At 40.2% G+C, this 18953-nt stretch overlaps 3 protein-coding genes across 9 annotated transcripts in view; 2 read left to right on the top strand and 1 right to left on the bottom strand.

The window, feature by feature from the left end:
- NINL (ninein like) overlaps positions 1-4613 on the top strand; it is a 54814-nt gene extending 50201 nt beyond the window's left edge. For both annotated transcript variants that reach the window (XM_044429038.1, XM_044429039.1), the window contains 4 exons: positions 179-292; positions 881-1093; positions 2115-2228; positions 3834-4613. In XM_044429038.1, the coding sequence (XP_044284973.1) occupies positions 179-292; positions 881-1093; positions 2115-2228; positions 3834-4019 (627 nt within the window). In that variant the 3' untranslated portion in view covers positions 4020-4613. The remainder of the gene's footprint in view (positions 1-178; positions 293-880; positions 1094-2114; positions 2229-3833) is intronic.
- On the bottom strand, positions 4595-12734 carry GINS1 (GINS complex subunit 1). 3 transcript variants are annotated; one of them, XM_044429042.1, is made up of 8 exons: positions 12592-12734; positions 10639-10703; positions 10304-10399; positions 9536-9626; positions 8340-8456; positions 8088-8162; positions 7296-7369; positions 4595-4948 (listed from the first exon to the last, which is right to left on the bottom strand). In XM_044429042.1, exons 1-7 carry the CDS (start codon positions 12664-12666, stop codon positions 7301-7303), a joined length of 588 nt encoding a protein of 195 aa, XP_044284977.1. In that variant the 5' UTR covers positions 12667-12734; the 3' UTR covers positions 4595-4948; positions 7296-7300. The 3 variants fall into 3 exon arrangements, with proteins under 3 accessions (XP_044284977.1, XP_044284976.1, XP_044284975.1); XM_044429041.1 differs by lacking the exon at positions 4595-4948 and adding an exon at positions 5619-7200; XM_044429040.1 differs by lacking the exon at positions 4595-4948 and having other exon boundaries at positions 5619-7369.
- A 213-nt stretch (positions 12735-12947) lies between these two features.
- The window catches only part of ABHD12 (abhydrolase domain containing 12, lysophospholipase), a 45540-nt gene continuing 39534 nt past the window's right edge, over positions 12948-18953 (top strand). For 3 of the 4 annotated variants that reach the window (XR_006414544.1, XR_006414545.1, XM_044428463.1), the window contains exon 1: positions 15311-15604. Coding sequence is in view for 2 of the 4 variants with exons in the window: in XM_044428463.1 (XP_044284398.1) it covers positions 15414-15604 (191 nt within the window). In the remaining 2 variants the exon portion in view is untranslated. Of the gene's footprint in view, positions 13044-15310; positions 15605-18953 lie in introns of those variants that run through there. The other variant, XM_044428464.1, reaches the window with a different exon arrangement.

Below are 18953 nucleotides of genomic sequence, written 5' to 3' on the forward strand. Positions count from 1 at the left end.
TTCTACTGAGTGTTACTTCCAACTGAGTGATCTGGTAAAATTCCTATGCAATAGAGTCTGACAAGAGCATCTTTCTAGGTGTAATTCAGAAAAATGACATCCATCATAAAATTACTATAAACAAGGCCTGGCTTGCAAAACTTACTTGACTGCTATCATCCTCTGATTTTTTGAACAGATCAGCCAGTCACAAGGGCTTGAGGCTGAACTTGAACATTTGTCCCAGGAATGTCGGATGTTACAGCTGATGAAAACACAATTGGGAGAGGCGCTGGAAGAATGCCAGGATCAGGTAAGCCGATGGAGATGAATATGAAAATGGCATTTGCCCATTTTGACCATTATTGCCTGCTAGAAAAAGACTAAACTCAGGCCTTTTCATGTGTCCAAATTACATATTTTATTTGCAAGATTCTAAGTTGGTGTTAGGGAGTTTATGGAAAGATAGTCCTGGGGAGAGAGCAGTGGTGCTGTGTATAACATCAAAAAAGAGAAGGCCAGATGAGTTCTCTGGACCTGGTTGTTGATTCCCTCACTATGCAGAACAAGGCAATGAAGGAATAGTGAGCTAAAGTGGAGTAGCTTTCTACTGGAATGCACCTGTTTTCCCTGCAATTTACAAGTCATTCCAAACAAGTTTGAATTTTCAGGTGGTTTTCCATATTCTAAATTCTGACTTTCACATTCACTAAGAAAATTACCAACAGATTAATATCACCTCTACAGTTTAAATACAGATCCAACTAAATATAACTGTAAGGATTAGAATTGGACCACTGGGTTATTTCAAACTTAGTTATGCACATTCCTGCTTAAGTATTTCTTGTGTCTGAAATATTCTGGACTTGGGCTGGTTATGTCTTTTTCTCTTACAATGTAGCTCTTGGAAGCCAACACACATTTAAGGTTGGTAGAATCTCATCATGCAGATGAGCTGCAACACTTAAGGAGCCAGATGGACAATTTGGTATCTAAGGATTGCCTTAGTGAGCTAGAAAACAAATTGGTAGAAAAACAGGAAATGATCAAGCAATTGCAAGAAAACCTCAACTTCCAGGAAGAGCAGCTGAAATGGCAGCTGGCCACATATCAGGTGAGAAGAAACCGTGCTTTCCACCCTTAACATGAAGCCATCTAAGAGACGCAAAGTGAGAATGCTTCTGTGTAATACTAACCATGGTTTATCACTCTATGCACAAGCAGAAAGAAACCGAGGCCCTCATGTGAGTCAGAAAACCAGGAATCTGCTAAAATTGAATACAAATTGACTTGTAATCTTTTTGTAATAGAATAATAGCAGTGAAAACAATGTTGTGTTACATGCTCAAGTCATCTCAGACTTATGGCAACCTATGAATACCCTCCCAAATTTCTTGAGCTTGACAGCTCTGCTCAGCTCTTATAAACTCAAGGCTGTGGCTTCCTTTATAGAATCAATCCATCTCATAATTGGTCTTCCTTTTCTTCTTCTGTCTTCAAAGTTATCTAGCATTATCATCTTCTCATTGATACAATATTGCATCCTAAGTATTGTTTCAGTCACTACAAAAGTGTACAAGGGAAAGTTAAGTAAAATTAGGTAGGTCTTGTTTTGCCTGGTAGTATACAAAAAACCCCAAGAGTATTGTAATATCTTGGGGATTTTTGTTACAAAGTGCTATATATTGATGATTTATAGCATAATGGAGGAGAGGCTCCTGGTTGCTTCCACTTCTAGATTTACACATAACACAGGGGCAGGCAGAACTCATGCTTGTGGATCTCTTTTTTTAAAACTAGAAATCCAGAGCTTGCTGCAGAATGCTGGCTGTGGCAGTAAGAAATAAGACGAAGAATTAAACACTAAAATTATGGAACAGGGTGCCTTCGAATACATGCACAGTCTGGGAATGAGATTCCTACCAAATCAGGCTCAGAAGATAGCAATTCTAGTCCTCATTTCCCCTAAACATTTTTATTCCAACATCTTGATTTAGGGCAGTGGGGGGAGCTTTGTATTTGTTGCTATTTTTGCTGGAAATTGGAAATCCTTAATTTACTGTAGATTCCAGTCTGCTTTTGGCCTACCCTGTGCTATCAGAGTTTTTATTATAATTCGTGTCCTCTTTCTGTAGGAAGAGAATGAAAACTCACATAGATTAATGCAAGAAAAGGCAGGGAAACTGGAGATGAACTTGAAGAATGCAGAAATACTGCTTCAGGAAAATATGGCCCGCCTCAAGGAACAGGTCAGTAGAAAAGGAGATCTGTTGCTTTCTGTGACAAAAATAGGATTTGGTCATCTAAAAGGCACAGATAATCTTCTTGTAGAATTAAATCTTTTGTGAAAGTAGAAATAGAACTTGTCTGGGAAATTATACTTACCTTAAGCTGACCTAAAATATACCTCCTTTCCTTAGTATGCTTTCTGTGTAAGAGGAGAATTAGATCTCTTTAGGCACACTTCCCATTCCCTTCAGACTTTGGCCATAGACGGATTAGTTGGTACAGGGTCAGTGTGCAGAACAGCAGTTCAGCTACTGCTTTACAGGACTGAATTTAGAGCCAGCACAGACCCAATGCTAGGCCTTTGTTGAGGCTGGGCTGCAGACCCATGTTCAGGGACTGCTGACTCCAGTACAGTGTCCCACCAACCATAATAGCTCCATCTCTTTCCCTTGGCAGAAATCCCTATAGCGAAAACAGAAGGGACAGAAGTGACTGCAGCTTGTACCTATGGTGGAAAGCAGTGGATTTTGCCACTTTGAGCTGTGGCTCTGAGTTGAGCTGTTTCCAGTTCACTTGCAGAAGAGGATACTTTTATAAATTTTATAAAACTAGGAGATCCAAATTCTAGTCCCCACCTAGCCATGAAGCTCACTGGATGACATAGTTTCTTAGCCTGACCTACCTCACAGGATTGTTGTTGTGAGGATAAAAATAGAGTGGAGAATTATGTAAACCACCTTGGATTCCTCAGAAGAGGAAAAAAAGGCAGGATATAAATGTAATGACAACAATATAAATTCAGCATTAGCAATAATGTGAATCTTGGGAAAAAAACTGTAATACCAGCAAACACTATTGATATTGCACTAGCATGTCATTTATGTAATTTTATTTATTATATTTATAGCCTTTTTCCTGTCAAGGAACCCAAGGTGGTTTACATAATTCTCCTCCTCTCAGTCTTTATCCTCAGAACAACCCTGTGAGGTAAGTTGGGCTGAGTCTGTGACTGGCCCAAAGGTACCCAGTTGGCTCCATGACTGAATAGAGACTTGAACCCAGCACTCAGTCCCACACTCTTGGCTACTACACCACACTGGCTCTCTAAAAATTCAGAAAACATTAGTGAGGGCTTGTACTAGTGCAACAGGATACTGCCTTATGAAGAAGAGTTACTCAAGTAAAAGATGTATGACACGCATCCAGTACCAAATGACAACTTAACTTGGTGGGAAGGATTAATTATTCTAGATTTATTCCTATTTGCTTTCAACTAAGATGCTTTAGGCAATTTCCAAATTGATTACAGTTCAACATGACTCAATATTTGACAACCTTCATTTCAATTGGATGAGAAGTAGATTGTTCCTCAGAATATACTGTTTAGTTCCATATACAGGCAAAGAGCTATTTACAATTATTCATGAAGTCTGCAGACATGGGGAGGAAGAAGGGCTTGATATGGAATATTTTATTTAAACCCTTTTGATAAAACTTAAAGATGAGTAGCTTAGTCCACAGGTTTATTTCTCAGTTAACATGTATGCTTGCATATGATAATGGCACACATAGTCATTAGTAAAATGACTAACAAATGATTAACAGAAAGCTATTTTCCTTTCCAGTTTGAAAAAAATGCCAAATCTAACCTATTGCTCAAAGACTTATATGTGGAAAATGCACAACTGATGAAAACTCTGCAAGTTGCAGAACAGAAGCAGAAAAAGGCAGAAAACAGAAACCTAATCCTGGAAGAAAAAATCTCATCTCTCAACAAATTAATTAAAGAAATCACTCTGGCATCACAGTGAACACATTTGCTTTTCAATTATGTCACTTTAAACTGGAAGGACAATCGATGGAAGAGACAATACAACATCTAGTGGCCAGTTCTGTTGTATACACATCAAATCCTTGAGAAATGAATTTCTGTTCCCTTCTTACTGACAGATCATAGTATGAAGGATCCTCTACCTCCTTCATGTGAAGAAAGTGTTACTGCTAGCACATGGAGCCCCTGCATGAGAACATATCACAACAAGCAGGATAAAGTCTTCTCAGCAGAAAGCTTGAATGTGGCAGTGCAGTCTACTAGTCAGTATCAATAAACACCCCCCAAAAATTTTTCCAATGGAAAAGTTAGTATGTAGTGCTTTCTGGATCATTTTCCTAGAAGCAGCCTTCTGCTCTGGTTCTGTTTAAGGACTGGGTGATATTTATTGTGATTAGCAATATTCTTGTCTGTACACTGGCCTGAATTGTGTATATATGTACAGTTTTCTACAAGGTTATCATAATTGGTTCTTTAGTCACCACCTGTATAATTTGGGCAGATCTGCTGTAAATGAAAAGAACTAGCTGTACTTTTTTGTTGCTTTGGATAAAACTTGACATGACACTTTTTAATTAAAATGCTATTTATGCTGCTTGTATTTTGTGACATTTTATCAGGACATACTCTATCTTGACTTCAGCAAAGCTTTTGATGAGGTGCCTCATGATATCTTGATTAACAAACTAGCTAAAAGTGCACTACATGGAATAGCTTAGTTGTTGGCTACAGAATTAGACTCAGAGTGTTCATCAATGGCACCTTCTCAAACTGGGGAGAGGTATCAAGCGGGATACCTTAGGGTTGTCCTGGGCCCAGTGCTCTTCAACGTTTTTATTAATGATTTGGACGAGGAAGCGCAGGGAACAATTCTCATATTTGTAGATGACACAAAAGTGGGGGGAATAGCTGGAAGACAGAAAGAAGATTCAAGGTGATGCTGATAGTTGAAGCACTGGGCTGAAAACAGCAGAATGAAATTCGATAGGAACAAATACCAAGTTCTGCATCTAGGAAAAATATATGTATTGTTACAAGATTGGGAATACTTGGTTCAACAGTACTGCAAGGGAGAAGCAGCTTCGAATTGTAGATTACAAGCTGAATTATGAGTCAACAGTGTGATGTGGTTGCAAATAGAGCAAATGCTATTTTAGGCTGCGTGAACAAAAGTATCACTTCCAAATCCCATGAAGTACCAGTTCCCCTGTACTCAGCACTGGTTCGACACCATCTTGAATACTATGTGCAGTTCTGGGAATCAGAGTTTAACAAAGATGCAGACAAGCTGGAAAAGGTTCAGAGGAGGGCAACAAAGGTGACCCAAGACTGGAAACACAGCCCTCTGAGGAGAAATTGTAATAAAAGGGCATGCTTAGCCTTGAGACTGAGGGGAGATGATAGCACTCTTCAAGTACTTGAAAGGCTGTCACAAAGAGGAAGGACAGGATCACTTCTCAGTCATCTTGATGGTATGATTCTATGTTCAGTGTAAATGGCTACCAGCCATATCTATGATAACAGCAAAAATGTTTGATGCTAGAGGCTACATGACAGGAAAATAAATGGCTAAGACTGCTTTTTCATTTAAGGGAAATTTTTAATTTTGTAAAAGCTACACAACCAATCTGTCAATTTTAAAAGTAGCTGCTTTTATGACAGATTACTCTCTTGTTCTCAAGCAGCCTTTTCTGACCCAGAACCATCCACATATTTTGGCTTACAATTCCTCTCAGCCCTATTCAACATGGCCTGTTCTCAGGATCTCTAGTCTGAGTTATCTGGAGGGCACCAATTTGGGAAAAAATGAAATCCAATCTGGATTGAAGAATGGTCAAATTATGACTATGGGACTTTCTCTAGCTCTGGGCTAAGCAAACTCAGACCTGGGGCCAAATCCGGCCCTGCAGAGTACCTTAGAAGGCAATATTCCCTTTGGCTCTTTCCAGCTCCTGAGTGTTTGGCAGTTTCCCAGTATTTGTGCAGCTTTCTCCCCATCTGAAAAATTGAAATGTCTCTCCTAAGACTTAGCTACTGGCAGAAAGAGCTTTAAATTCTAATATTCCAGTATTTTTGACCTCCTGCCATAGGAACATGAGCCCCAAGTTTCTATAAAAGTGAATCTGGCCCTCAAGCTGAAAAGTTCCCTCTTTTGGGGACAAGAAAATCTCTTGCCTCTAACTCAGGTGTGATCAGCTTGCATGTCAGAACATTTGGAGGGCCAGACTTCTCATCAGCCTTGGCCAGCACAGTGAAAAGTGAGGCATGAAAAGAGTTGAAAACTTTGGGAGGGCCTTGGATTGTCCATTCCTGCTCTCATCAGGAGTCTTGAAGCCAATATTTGGGCAGTGCACAGCTTCAGGTATAGATAAGCTTTATTACTAACTCAAGGGTATCTTGAAGACTGTCACATTATGTACAAAGCCCAGTATGTCCTTGGAAGCAATGTTATCTTTTCCTTGAAACTAAAGAGATTGTCATTTTTTAAAAATATACAGTATGAAAGGGCCATATACTGGGGACTGGGATTTGTTAACCATCATTGCTATCACATGAGTTGATCTGACCACTTTTTAGAAGTCATCTCTAGGGCAATTTATGCTTTGTATATTACTAAAAATGTGTGGTAGCTTTGTAAATCTCTCACAGGATTAGAGCTATATCAGGCCTTGCAGACCATCTTGTCCAACCTCCTGTTCAGTGAGATTACTACAGCATGAAAACGAGTAGGGAAACTGGCAAGTGATAACCATAAAAGCATGGATTTTATATAGTTCCTTTCCCCACTCTTTCCTCAGGTATAACTGCAAATAAAACTTTTCAAAAGGTAGAAATTGCATGCATTATAATAGGTCTTACTTGAGCAGTTCCAAAATTCATTATTGTTTCAAATCTTGCATAACAATATTATTAGTGGTGAAAGAATCTTGTAGTTTTGCTTTATTGTGACATCTACTAAATCATGACTGGTCCCTGATACTGTTCTTTCATATAAAAAGAGCAGAGATGGCAAATGTGGCTAAAACTCCAAAAACATCCAAACATAGAAGCAGATCTAGATGCTATGAATTTTAAAAGTCCACATGTTTCAAGACAGTGATCTTCTAAAAAGGTTAACTATATTCTGTTTTCTTCTTCATAAAGTACTTAAAAATGTGATTCTGAAAAGAAGAGAAGGCACTGTGACATTTTGACTACTTATCCCAATCTGTTAAATAATTTAAACGTATGGTTATTTCATCAGTCTTATGAATACCTAATTTATGATAAGACATGCTCCAAAATTCCTTGTCTGATTAACTGTTCACACTTCCAGCGCGGTAAAAAATGCTGAAGGGAAAAGAAAACAACCAATTTTCAGAAGTGAAGCAAACATTTTAAGTTCATCCTGTTCACAGATCACCTAGGTGGATGGCCTGATTCAACAATACAAAATCACCTGGGAACAGATCAATTCAAATGTAGTATTTGGTAGGAAGCTAGGCTCTAAAACAGGTTAGTTTCAGCAGTCTTCCAGAACAAACTGAATTTCAGTGAAATGGAGGCTCTGGACTGGGTCTATCGAATGCATTAGACTGGGCTGTACCCCCTGGAAGAAGCAGATAGAATCAGAAGACTGGAAGGAGACATCAAGTCCAACTCAGCTGTGTTGCTGAGCCTAGAAAGCTATTCACCGTTTCCCCACTGTTCCTGCTTCCCAGACATGTCACGGGTTCCACTGTGGGTGTTGCTACTTCCTCCTCTCTCCCGATGTTCAAGAAGATCCCACCCACCTGTCTGCTAGTAGCTGACTATTATAAGGTGGAGAACGATAAGGGAGTTAGGGCTCACCATGATGGGAGTTGACCACACCTGGAGCCAGCCTGGTTCCTGAGATGTCCAGTTAAAAGGATCAAATAGGCAGGGGTCTTTCCTACTACACTGTGCAAAGCCAATGTAATGCTGTGCTAGATGAACAACTAGTCTAGGGATAGTTTTCATCTAGTCTCTTAAATAGTCAGGTACTAAACTGGAATCCTGGGTCTATTTGTTGTCTTGTCATAAATACCTGGCTATTCTTCTTCAAGAGAACTGTTGTGCCATCATCAATTTCAAATTCTCCATAGTCTTTTAAACACCGAACCTGAAGAAATGAGCAATCAGCACACCATCAAGTAATCACAAATTTAAAATAAGTTAGCAGAAATGTGTGTTAGGAAAATATGTGTTATATATCATTTTAATTCTTTGAGTGCAAGGTAGGGAATTTCTCTTTTCTATGGCGTATCAGAAGGATTCATACCTCCCTGGTTTCACTTACTTCAATGTACAAGCTTTTGGGGGGTTTAACATCCTGTGTAAGGTCCAGTCCATCTCCTCCTCCCAGTGATCTCATATAAGTAGCCAAAGATTTTTTATATTGGTTGAACCATACCATCTGGAGATGTAAAATAGTTAGTTAATCCTGATGTTAAAGCATCATGTTCAAACTGAGAAACTAGAGTTACAATGAAAGAAACCCCTTAACTGTATGAACAAAAAAGCCTAAACCAGGAAACACTTAAATGTTAGCAAGTGAGAAAATAATTTGACAAATGTGATGTCTGGATAGATAAATATGTTTACAACTAAACCTAACTCCACCTATGTTTCATGAGCTAGGATTATAACAGTCAAGGCACACTGATACTAGCCAAATGGTACCTGCTAAGATAGAGCACAGTCTACATGATGCCCTTTCTGGGCTACTTGCCTTCTTTAAGTACTTCTGTTGGTCATGGCAAATTTGTTGCACCATAATTTGGAGAGACCTGCCCATAATATCACATGACACTTTAACAACTCTTAAAACACCTTGCATTTTTTATGTGTTGTCTGTATGACTTTAAGAAGAAAAAAGTAAATAAATTGCAATGAAATATAAAAAGGTACTTTGGGTGAAAGTTACTTATTGCTGATAACCATTATGACAAGTAAATTTACTAGTGTGTTAAAATCTCCAGGAAACACCCCGCCCCACTTTTAGTCTTTCAAGCTGGAACCAACCAGCACATTTAAAAACGTGTATTTTGAAGTCACTGCCCTAAAACAATTGGTTTTCACTAAGAAAAACAGAATTATGACTAATCTTTGTTCAGTCTTGGATAGCAGGCTAAATAAGAAAAAAAATGGTGCATACTTTGCAGAAGACAGACTAAACTCTGGCCTCTATCAACAATCTTATCAATAAATTACAATAAATACCCAGCTGGGAATGGTTCTCCAAACTCTCATTCCATTTTTTCTCCAGCTGTATCCTTTTAACTGGAAATACTAGGAACTGTGCTTGATGCATTCTTCATGCAAAGTTATGCTATGGCTTCTCTCTAAGTGCCTATGTCAAATGGTTACAAGTGATTATAAATTCATTATACATGTAACAAATTACTTGTGAACATATGCTCTGTACCTTCCTGTATTTCCAGAATATTCACTATGTATTCACTATGCACTATAAATATTAAGAAATTGGCTTACTTCATCAGCTGACATGTGAAATCGTACAACATTTGGCAAGACACTACCATATTCCCACCTAAGTGCACGAATGCGAAGTAAGCGGTCATACCTAAGAGTGAAAAAAATATTAATACAAGTATTTAGAAACAGAAGTAATGGGAAGTTCTTAATCAAAATTTTACTAGCTTTAATTCTGCACAAAGGAAGGTTCTTGTCCTGGTGTAGGGAATACTGTACAGCACAGCTGCTATGCAACAAGCAGTCCATAACTTAGAGGAGTATGATGCCACAGGCTTATGGCATCTTGTAGATTTATTATGCTTATGGTAGATTTATTCATACTAATCATACTAGTCCCAGACATAATAGTTGATGCACTATGCTAAGGTCATTCAAGACATCTAAATTATTTACTGAATTGTGGAGCAAGATCTACGTATTTGTATATTTGCTCATTTGTATATGAAGAAAAAAGATGCACCTGAGTGAGCCAAATCCAGATGCACTCCTTGTTGTTGTTATGTGCTGACAGGTTGTCTCTGAGTTATGGTAACCTGATAAATGAATGTTCTCCAAAAATATCCTGCCCATGACAGTCCTGTACAGTTCTTGTAAACAAGAGGCTATGGCATTCCTTAGTTAAAAGTTTATCTTGTTTACAGGGCATGCTTTGTGCGATTGTTGAGATAACTATATGCATCTACAACTCTTGCATCCAGTGAGTGGAAGAATAATCAGTTCTGAAAGAATCAGGAGTAATTTCACAGATGATCATTAGCGACTTACAGATATGCAACAATGCATCGTCGATTTCTCAGCAAAGAGCAATGGCGAAATTTGATCGTTGGAATCAATTCACTGTGTCCTGATTTAGCTTCATTTCTGATAACAAAAGAACAAATTATATTATCCACTTAGAAAACAAGGAATATTAAGTAGCATTGAGAGACCATTTCATAAGGTAGGTTTAAGTAAGACAGTCACTTCATGTTTTTATGATTAGGTATTGTTTTTTGATGAGAAAACAAAATAACGTTTCTGTTCCTCGCTTCTGCATTTTATTTTTGCCTTCCTTTAGATACAAAGCATATTAATTCTTTTACTAAGAGAATCTTACTTACACATCATTCTGGTTTTGTTCATACAATGCTTTCATTTCCTCAAGTACTTGTCTGATCCCATCTTCCTGCAAAATAGAAAGACACCAATTTCCAACAAGTCTTTTAATTATTATTCTAATCTTTTTAAAATTAGATTGTAAAGTAGACATCTAGAGCTTAAAGGAATATATCTATACACAACACAATCTAGAGTTGTACTATGTTCATAAACTAGCTTCAGCCAGCATACCACTTTCTGAATTAGAGACAACCAGCTAAATCCACAGTTGAATGTACATCCTGATCTATAGTCCAGTAAAAATTTCCAATTTTTCTAAATCTTCCACTATCTAGAACTGAAGTGTTTGCTTCTTCTTTTCCTTTTGTCTTACCTGCCTATTCAATGACTAATGTGTTTGCACAAGAGGGATTCAATGGGAATTGAAGGAACATAGAAATGCTTTCTTGTTAGGACCAGGCAGGATTGACAGAACAGTTTATAAGAGAACAAGATGTGGCTAATCAGCAGAGGTCAGCTCATTCTCTGCTGTCCTCTCCTCCTTTGAGGGGTACCAAAGTTTTGAAGAGAATAAAGTAGATTGTGTATCCAATTCAACATACATATGAAATAATTATGGCAGTGATATGGTAAAAAGTATAATGCAGCTGCTAAAAATAAAACCTAATACGATGTTAGGTTGCAGTAACAGAAACATGGCTCCAACTCTGCTCTATGCATTAGTTAGGATGTATTTTGAGTACTGTATCTTGCTCTGAGTGCTGCATTTTGAGGACATTGACTGCTTGCAGAGAAGTGTGATCAGGATGGTGAAACAAAGTCTTGTAAGGAATAATTACAGAGAAATTATTTAGAGGAGACATAATGATACTCTTCAAATATCAAAGGCTGTCATTGATGCTGAAGATTGTACAGAAGTGCTCTCTACTGCTAGGACTAGGGCCAATCATAAAAGCTGTAAGGAAGCATATTTGGCTAAAAAGTATTTTTTGTTGCACTTCTACACCACTCCACAGCTGAAGGTCTCTAGAATTAGAAGGAACATTCTATGAGTAAGAGCTAAGCAACACTGGAATAGATTTCTGCAGAAGATATTGGATTCTCCTGCACTAGGAGGTATTTAAGCGGAGCTGGGCAGCCACATTTTCAATGTTTATTGAGCTGAGGGTTGAACTATAATGATCTCCCAAATTCCCTTCCAACTTTGGTATTCTACCAGTCTTTCACTGTGAAGTCTGTAAAATAGGATTTATACCCCAAAATGAGGAATGCAATTGCCTCCACTAACAAAAAATAAAACACAGTAAAGCCTGTTAATCAATTTACTAAAGGAGATAAAATAGCAACAAGCACATTCTTCAAATGTCAGTTTCAGAGGCATCAAAAGAGGGGAAGAACGAAAATTCTGTACTAGCTTTATTGTTAAAAGACAAAATAGCTGTGCTTATCAATGAGAAAACAAACAAAGCCAGCAGTTGGGCAATACTTTTTTAGTTTCAATCTTTCATTGTCTTCATTAGAAGCCCCCACCCATCCACTCTCCGCCGCGTAACTCTTTGTACCAACCAGCCTGACAAAAGTGTTCTGGAGAACTCAAAAACTTACAACCCACTGCAACATTCTGGTTGGTGAGACCGAGTGCAATCCAACTGTAGATTTTACATTTATTGAATCTTCTGTAAGCTATTTCTTATGGAAATAAAGCGGGGTATAAAGGTTGCATCCAATGTTAATCTCACTTAAGTCGCATTCATTCTAGTGGGTCTGCTCTAAGAAGGAATAACATTGGCTACTAATGCAAGCATTTGAAAAGTCACATAAACACACTCAGGGCAGAAAAAGCCTTTCGAAGACTTCGGTCTGTCAGAGTGACCCTACCCGCCGACTAGCCAAGAAAGCGGCCTTCGGACAGCCGGGTCTGGGAAAGAGAAGGGGCGCCGCCGCCAAATGCTCACGTTGAAGGCAGGAAGCTGGCCGTCGCTGGCGCGATGGAGCTCCCGGATGAGCTCGGTCGCTTTCTCGCAGAACATGGCCGCGGCGGCAACAGCAAGCGGAGCCTCCGGGAGCGCCGGCGCCTCGCAACGCGCAGGGCCTTCCTCTGCCGAGGCCGCGCGGGAGCGAAAACCGCGCCTCCAGTCCTCCTGACCAATAGGAAGGCGGGCAGCGACGTGGGCGGGGAGAAGAGGGAAGCCCCGCCTCTCGCAATCGCTCTGTACGGGACCCGGGAAGGAACAAAAGTAAGGATGGCAACGCTTGTCTTGCTATTCTTTCGGGGCAGCGCCCGGAGTGGAAGGATTCCGAGAAGCGGCCCAGGGGGCTGCAGCGCTTGCTGGAATTTGGGCTGCAAATGCATGTCAGCTTCCGAGGGAGTTGAAGCGCTAGTGAAATTAAGGGAACTTGCTTCTGGGTAGGTATGCCTGAGTGCCCTGGTTATGAGGAGAGAGCGACAGGATGATTCACGCGGGAGACGGGCGCCGCTCCTTAATTCCGTAACGCCCTATCTGTTACAGCCGAGGGTGTGCATTGTTTCTATTGGTAAATATTTTCCGCTTTCCCCCAGCGGCAGTTTCAGAGGTGTTATTTATTGTATGTTTACAGCTCATTCATGTTTTACGCTGATGCTTCCGGGGTGGGAGAATCAGCTGGCAAAATACATTCGTTGCCCAAGAATTGCAATCCCATTCTTCGAGGAGTTCCTTCCGTGTACCCCATCTCATAAATTGGATAGAGCCACGGAAGGGTTAGCTCCGGGTCACATGGAGAACTGGGTTAATTTGGAAATCACTGAATAGGCTAAGAGCTGCAATTGGTAAATCTAGATGAATCTGAGAAAATGGGGCTTTCACATCATAAGAACATAAGAAAAGCCATGATGAATCAGACCAGTGGACTATCAGGGCCAGTACTCTCTTCACATAGTGTGGCAAACCAGTCTTCAGGATCCTCAAGCAGGGCAGGTGCTAGACCTCCACCTGCCCAAGCTCCTCAGCAACTCGTATAAGCAGGCATACCATCTAGTAGAAGTAGCACATAGCCAGCAAGGTTAGTAGCCATTGAAACAGTCCTCTGTGAGTATCATTTATTTATTATTCATTAGAGATTAGGTTTCATTATTTCAACTTTGTATATTGGTGTTTATACAAACGTGTTTTATATATAGGCTAATAGAGTCATGTTTTAGATCTCACTTAGCAAAAATGGTTTAAATGGGTTTAAAGAAAAACCCTTCTGGATAGATGTACTATTCATGAATATGAAGTAGGGCCCCTACATAAGCTCATACCACAACAGATTTGTGGGGACTGCAACATTCATGCTCCTTTCTACAGTGAGGAGGGGACACTGAAAACATGTTACTAGATTACAATTTTTGCCATAATAAATGTGTGAACCGTATGACTGTTGTTTTTCTGGTTCTTCTGCAATCTATGTACTATGTAGTTTTTTACTTTCTGTAGGCGTTCAAAACCTGTTTTTTTTTCAATGCCAGCCAATAAACTCACACGCACGTACGCAACTATACTATCAATCCACCTACAACTAACTTGCAGCCCACTGTTTTCAAGTATATTTTCCTATATTATTATTATTTCAGGTACTAAGTGCTTGATATTTTTTAGTAATGCTGAGATACAAGGTCATGCAGAAAGACAATGGTTCTCTCTCCACTGTCATCTAGCTACAGCAGTTCTTCAGGCTTCAGCGGAGGGAGAGAAGGGAAGTGGAGCTATTTCATCAGCTCTGATGAAAGACAATCTGCTTTTAGCTCTCTCACCTGCCATTTCAATTCTTTCTATCTTGGGTAGTCATTATAAGAGCTAAAGCTTTAAGAATTGCTGCTGGAATTGCTTTTCCTTTTTCCTTTCCATTCCTTTGCTTTTTGAATCCATCTTTTAGAATAAAGCCTTTTTAAAAGGTCTTTGAGAACATTTTCTGCCAAACAGAAGGGTAAAAATGCTTTAAATGTATAGCCAACTATTGAATATAACAACAAAACAGAAGAGCCAAAAATCTTGTGTTTAGTCTTTTGGGGCATTGAACTGTTGCTAGACCTTGGCTTAGATAGTTTAACTTTACATTCGAGTGTTCTGAGGATCAGCTGCCCACACCATGTATGCTACGTTTTGTCTCTGGCTATGGGGGAGGCATACAAATGTGATAAATGTGACCTACACTACGGAAATCACTGCAGGTCTTAAAAAAAGGAGAAAATTTATTTTATACACACACGTGTCATAGCACATGTTATTAACAATAACGTAATATTAATATACATTGCAAACTACCCAGAGAACTTGGGTGACTGGACAGCTTAACAGTACTATAAACAAATTCCCACGGAGAGACGGAAGAGCAAATTCCTGATATAAAACACAAAAACGTGTCTTCACTTGTCCTTGCTCAAAGTGGCCTCAGGTATAACCTCACCCAAAACCAAAATAGCTGGGCGTTGAGACGGAGTGAAAACAAGCGTGATAATGGGAGCGGGGCAGGATGACCTGCGGGGCTTGTTTTCCTCATAGATGGGCATCCTACAGCGCAGTGGCCATCTTTGTCGTGGGCAAATCAGCCATACAACTGCAGTCCTTTCACCTATCTCCGAGACGCAACCGCTAGGGAGGTCACATGGCCCTAGGCCGCCTCTGATTGGCGGCGCCTGGGAGGTGCCTTTCGTCCCTTAGTTGCCGAGCTGTGGGTGGTATGATGTAGGTGAGGGAGGCGTCGGTTTCGGGACGGAGGCGTCTTCCCTGGAGCGAGCGGAGCTGGCACCGCCGGCATGAGAAAGCGAAACGAGTCCGTCACGTTGGAGCATGAAGGCCTCAGCTCCTCGGCTTCGGCACCAGCTGCCGCCTCCTCCTCTCCCCAGTCCCAGCAGCTGGACAAGGGCTTCAGCTTGAGGCAGAGCCTGCGTTTGTCTGGCAGTGGCCGGGCCGCCGGTGACTCTGGCATGAAGCGAACGCTGGGCAGGTGAGAGACTCGCCGACTCGGTGAGGCTGCGTCGCTATGGCAACCTCAACCCGCTGACCGCCGTGGTAGCACTCTCCCTGTTGCCTTGCCTGGGCGCTGCGACCATCGCGAGGCTGACCTCGGCCTTGTCGTTTCCATGACAACGGAAGGCCTGCTCAGCATCGCCACCACAGCCGTCCTTCCCTTCTCCCCCTCCCTCAACCCCACCCGGGCCCTGGTAGCCCTGTGGCAGCCCTCTCTAAGAGGCCGGTCGCCAGCCACGTAGCCGGCCTAGGTGCTTCATAGTGAGGTGCCCTTGGCGATGTTCCTCTCTCTCCCTGGTCCACCGTTGCTCCCTTTTCCTCTTGTTCCTTAGCATCGCGCCAGGTGGATTGCGTTGGGGGCGAGGCCTGCCCCTGCTACGCCATGAGGCCCAGTCTGAAGGGACTGTCTAGCTTACTAATAGAGGGGCTTGGTGCCTTCCCTTGTGACTCTACCTTGGCTCCACGTTGCTCCCTCCTGTATTGCTGTATGGGTTTGCTGACTGCGACTTCAGGCCAAAAAAGGGGGTGTGTAAGATAACAGACATTTAAGATTTGCAAAATCTTTCTGTTGACCAGGGGAAGCGATGGTTAAAAACTTGTCCATGTGAACAGGTTTATGTATTGGTGAAATTTAATGGGATGTGTCTTTAGTTTATCATGGCTGTAAAATAGGAAGATATTTAAATCTAGCTTATTTATGTTTTGTCATGCAAGCTAAATGTGTGCTTATAACTAAAAAGAGGAAAAAGAGAGATTTTTCCCCTTCATCCTCCTTCCATATTGAATGTGTCTGTTAGCAAGTAAAGCATATATTCAAAAATTTCCAGAATTTCTTCCTGGTTCCATATACACATGCAAACCAGTATCTCTGCTACTTCTGTATGTTAGGTTTAGTGTATAGGCTTATAACAGCATTTCCATTGGAATGTTGAGTTCAGGAAAGGTTACATCTGGGATTGTTTAGTGTAGAAAAAGGGTGAGAAACCTGATAGAGATGTACAAAATTATGCATCCTGTGAAGAAAGTGAACAGGGAAACATTTTTCTCTCTTTGTTATAATGCTGCTACCTGTGATCATCCTATGAAGCTGATGCTGGGAAATGTGGGACATTGATTTCTATAATTGTGTTAGGGTGCTATTCTATGCATATTTAGACAGACAATAGTATCACAACATCCCGCATTCCCGAGCCAACCATTCCCATGAAACTGAGTGATGGAAGATTCAGGACAGTTGAGAAATAATATGTCATTATACAGAACATAAGTTAAAGTGTGACATTTGCTACCACAAGGTATGGTGATTGGTTTTAAAAGGGAATGAGCCAAATTCATCGATGATAAGGCTATCAAATGACTGCTACGCATAATTACTATATATTAACTCTGGTATTGGAGGTAGTATGCTCCAGTATGTCAGTTGCTGGGGAACATGTGCAGGGGGTGGATGCGGTTGCATTCATGTCCTGGTTGTGGGTTTCCTACAGGCACTTGGTTGGCCATTGTATTAACAGAATTCTGGATTAGATAGGCATTTAGTCTGATTCAGCATGGCTTCTATGTTCAGTCAGTTCATCTGCAGAAAAATTGGGATAAGTATAGGGATAAAGGTGCTGGAAGATCTTCAGGATCTTTCGAGATCTTCAACTCAGTTGCATGCATATTTATTTGGAAGTAAGGCCAACACAGTGGGCAGAGGATTTTGGTTTTGTCTCTGACTATTAAGAAATGAGACAGACATTAGAAATCTAAAAGAGAAGGAAAGTCATTAGTTTTGATCAGTGACCCTCAGTACTTTAAGTCTTAGGGTTAGGGTTAAGGAGTATTAATCATTAACCTTAGTCTCTGATACTAGTCTATATTAAATATATTTAGCACCACATAGTATGGTGGCTTAATATATTGAAACATTAAATGTTAACAATTAGCTGTTTCAGGGCAATTTTAGCAGATCTTTGGTTCAACTTTCATTTGTTTGTCTTTTCATTTGCTCATTTTTCTATTTATAATACCAAGGAAATTAATTTTTATAGATTTCTGTTATTTGACATCAAGTAATTTTTCATTTATTATTCCAAATATATGCAGCATTACTATTTTATTAAAATATATTTCACATTTGCTAAATAAAAAAGAGATTTGAATGACATCTCTTCAAACAGGCTTCCAAGTTTTTTGTTACTGGAGCATTTTGTTAGATGGGCAGTTTATATTAATAGCTGGATTTGCTCACCTCTAGCTATTCTTTTCGAATTGGGATATGGTCATTTTTTTGCTTATATAAGCTGATGCACAGGTCTTTGTATAACTAAGCTTTCTTAGTCTTAAGAATTAGGCACTAATTCTAATTTTGCTTTTTCTTCTCCCCCCTCCCCTTTTCGTTTAGTGTAGTTTTATAAAGTCATGGACTCTTATTAATCTTAGTAAGCCATTCTGGGATTTTTTTTTTGTGATTGGAGGGTGGGATATAAATAAATAAATAGATAGATTTATGTAACAGTCCATGGAAATTATCTTGGCTTTCCTCAGTATAGTAAGACAGCATTGCTATGGGTTAGTAGAGGTTCAGCCATTTACTTTGGTGCCTACAGTAAACTGCTGGAAACTTAAGGTTCTTGGGAAGGTGTCTCAGGAAACATATGATAATGGTAGGGAGAGTTGTTCTATTAAAAATTGTGGTCCCAAGCCATGTAGGGCTTTATAAGTTAAAAGTGGGCCAAGGTGATACTATGTGATCGGAATTTCTGGTCACTGATACTAATTCAGCTGCCCATTTTTGTAAGAGCTGCAGCTTCTAAACAGTCTTCAAGGGCAGCCCCAGAAAGAAAGCATTTCAGTAGATTAGTTTAATGATGACTGCTATGCCTTGGGAAGGAAACTCCAAGTTCTGATCTTTCTCCCTGGCCCCTTGCAGCTGCCACAGAAATAATCACTCTGGCTTCATCCTGATGTAAAAGCAACCTCAGAGGAGATAAAAGAATGGCTTTTTAGTGGACAGAATGGGCAAAAGAGAGGCTGGGATATAAGAAATTCTATGGCCTTCCAGTCTAGCCCTCCACAGTGCACTATTTCTAGATAGGCTTATTGATTTTTCTGGAAGAAAACTTCATTAAAAGATAATGAAATGGTGAACATTCTCTCCATTACCTCTCCTGCCCTGCTGCAGGAGCCTGGTTGGGCAGTGGATTTTCAGTGTCAGCTGTTACCCAAGAATCTTAAAGTAGAAGTTAAACTTGGGGCCTAAAAGATATAAAGCCTGCATATTACCATGAGACTTTGGCCAGAGTTGAACTTTTGGGAGTTTTTTTCCTAATGGAGTCTGACTT

The sequence above is a fragment of the Varanus komodoensis genome, unplaced genomic scaffold (genome assembly GCF_004798865.1).
Source record: "Varanus komodoensis strain SLA01 unplaced genomic scaffold, ASM479886v1 scaffold2, whole genome shotgun sequence".
Lineage (NCBI taxonomy): Eukaryota > Metazoa > Chordata > Lepidosauria > Squamata > Varanidae > Varanus > Varanus komodoensis.

What these genes read in the sequence shown, in the direction of transcription:
- GINS1 (XM_044429042.1), bottom strand. Translation starts at nt 12,666, where the DNA reads ATGTTCTGCGAGAAAGCGACCGAGCTCATCCGGGAGCTCCATCGCGCC. An exon ending in GAACAAAACCAGAATGATGT is followed by an intron (nt 10,400 to 10,638) that starts GTAAGTAAGATT and finishes TTTTGTTATCAG; the next exon opens with AAATGAAGCTAAATCAGGAC. An exon ending in TTCACATGTCAGCTGATGAA is followed by an intron (nt 8,457 to 9,535) that starts GTAAGCCAATTT and finishes TTACATCTCCAG; the next exon opens with ATGGTATGGTTCAACCAATA.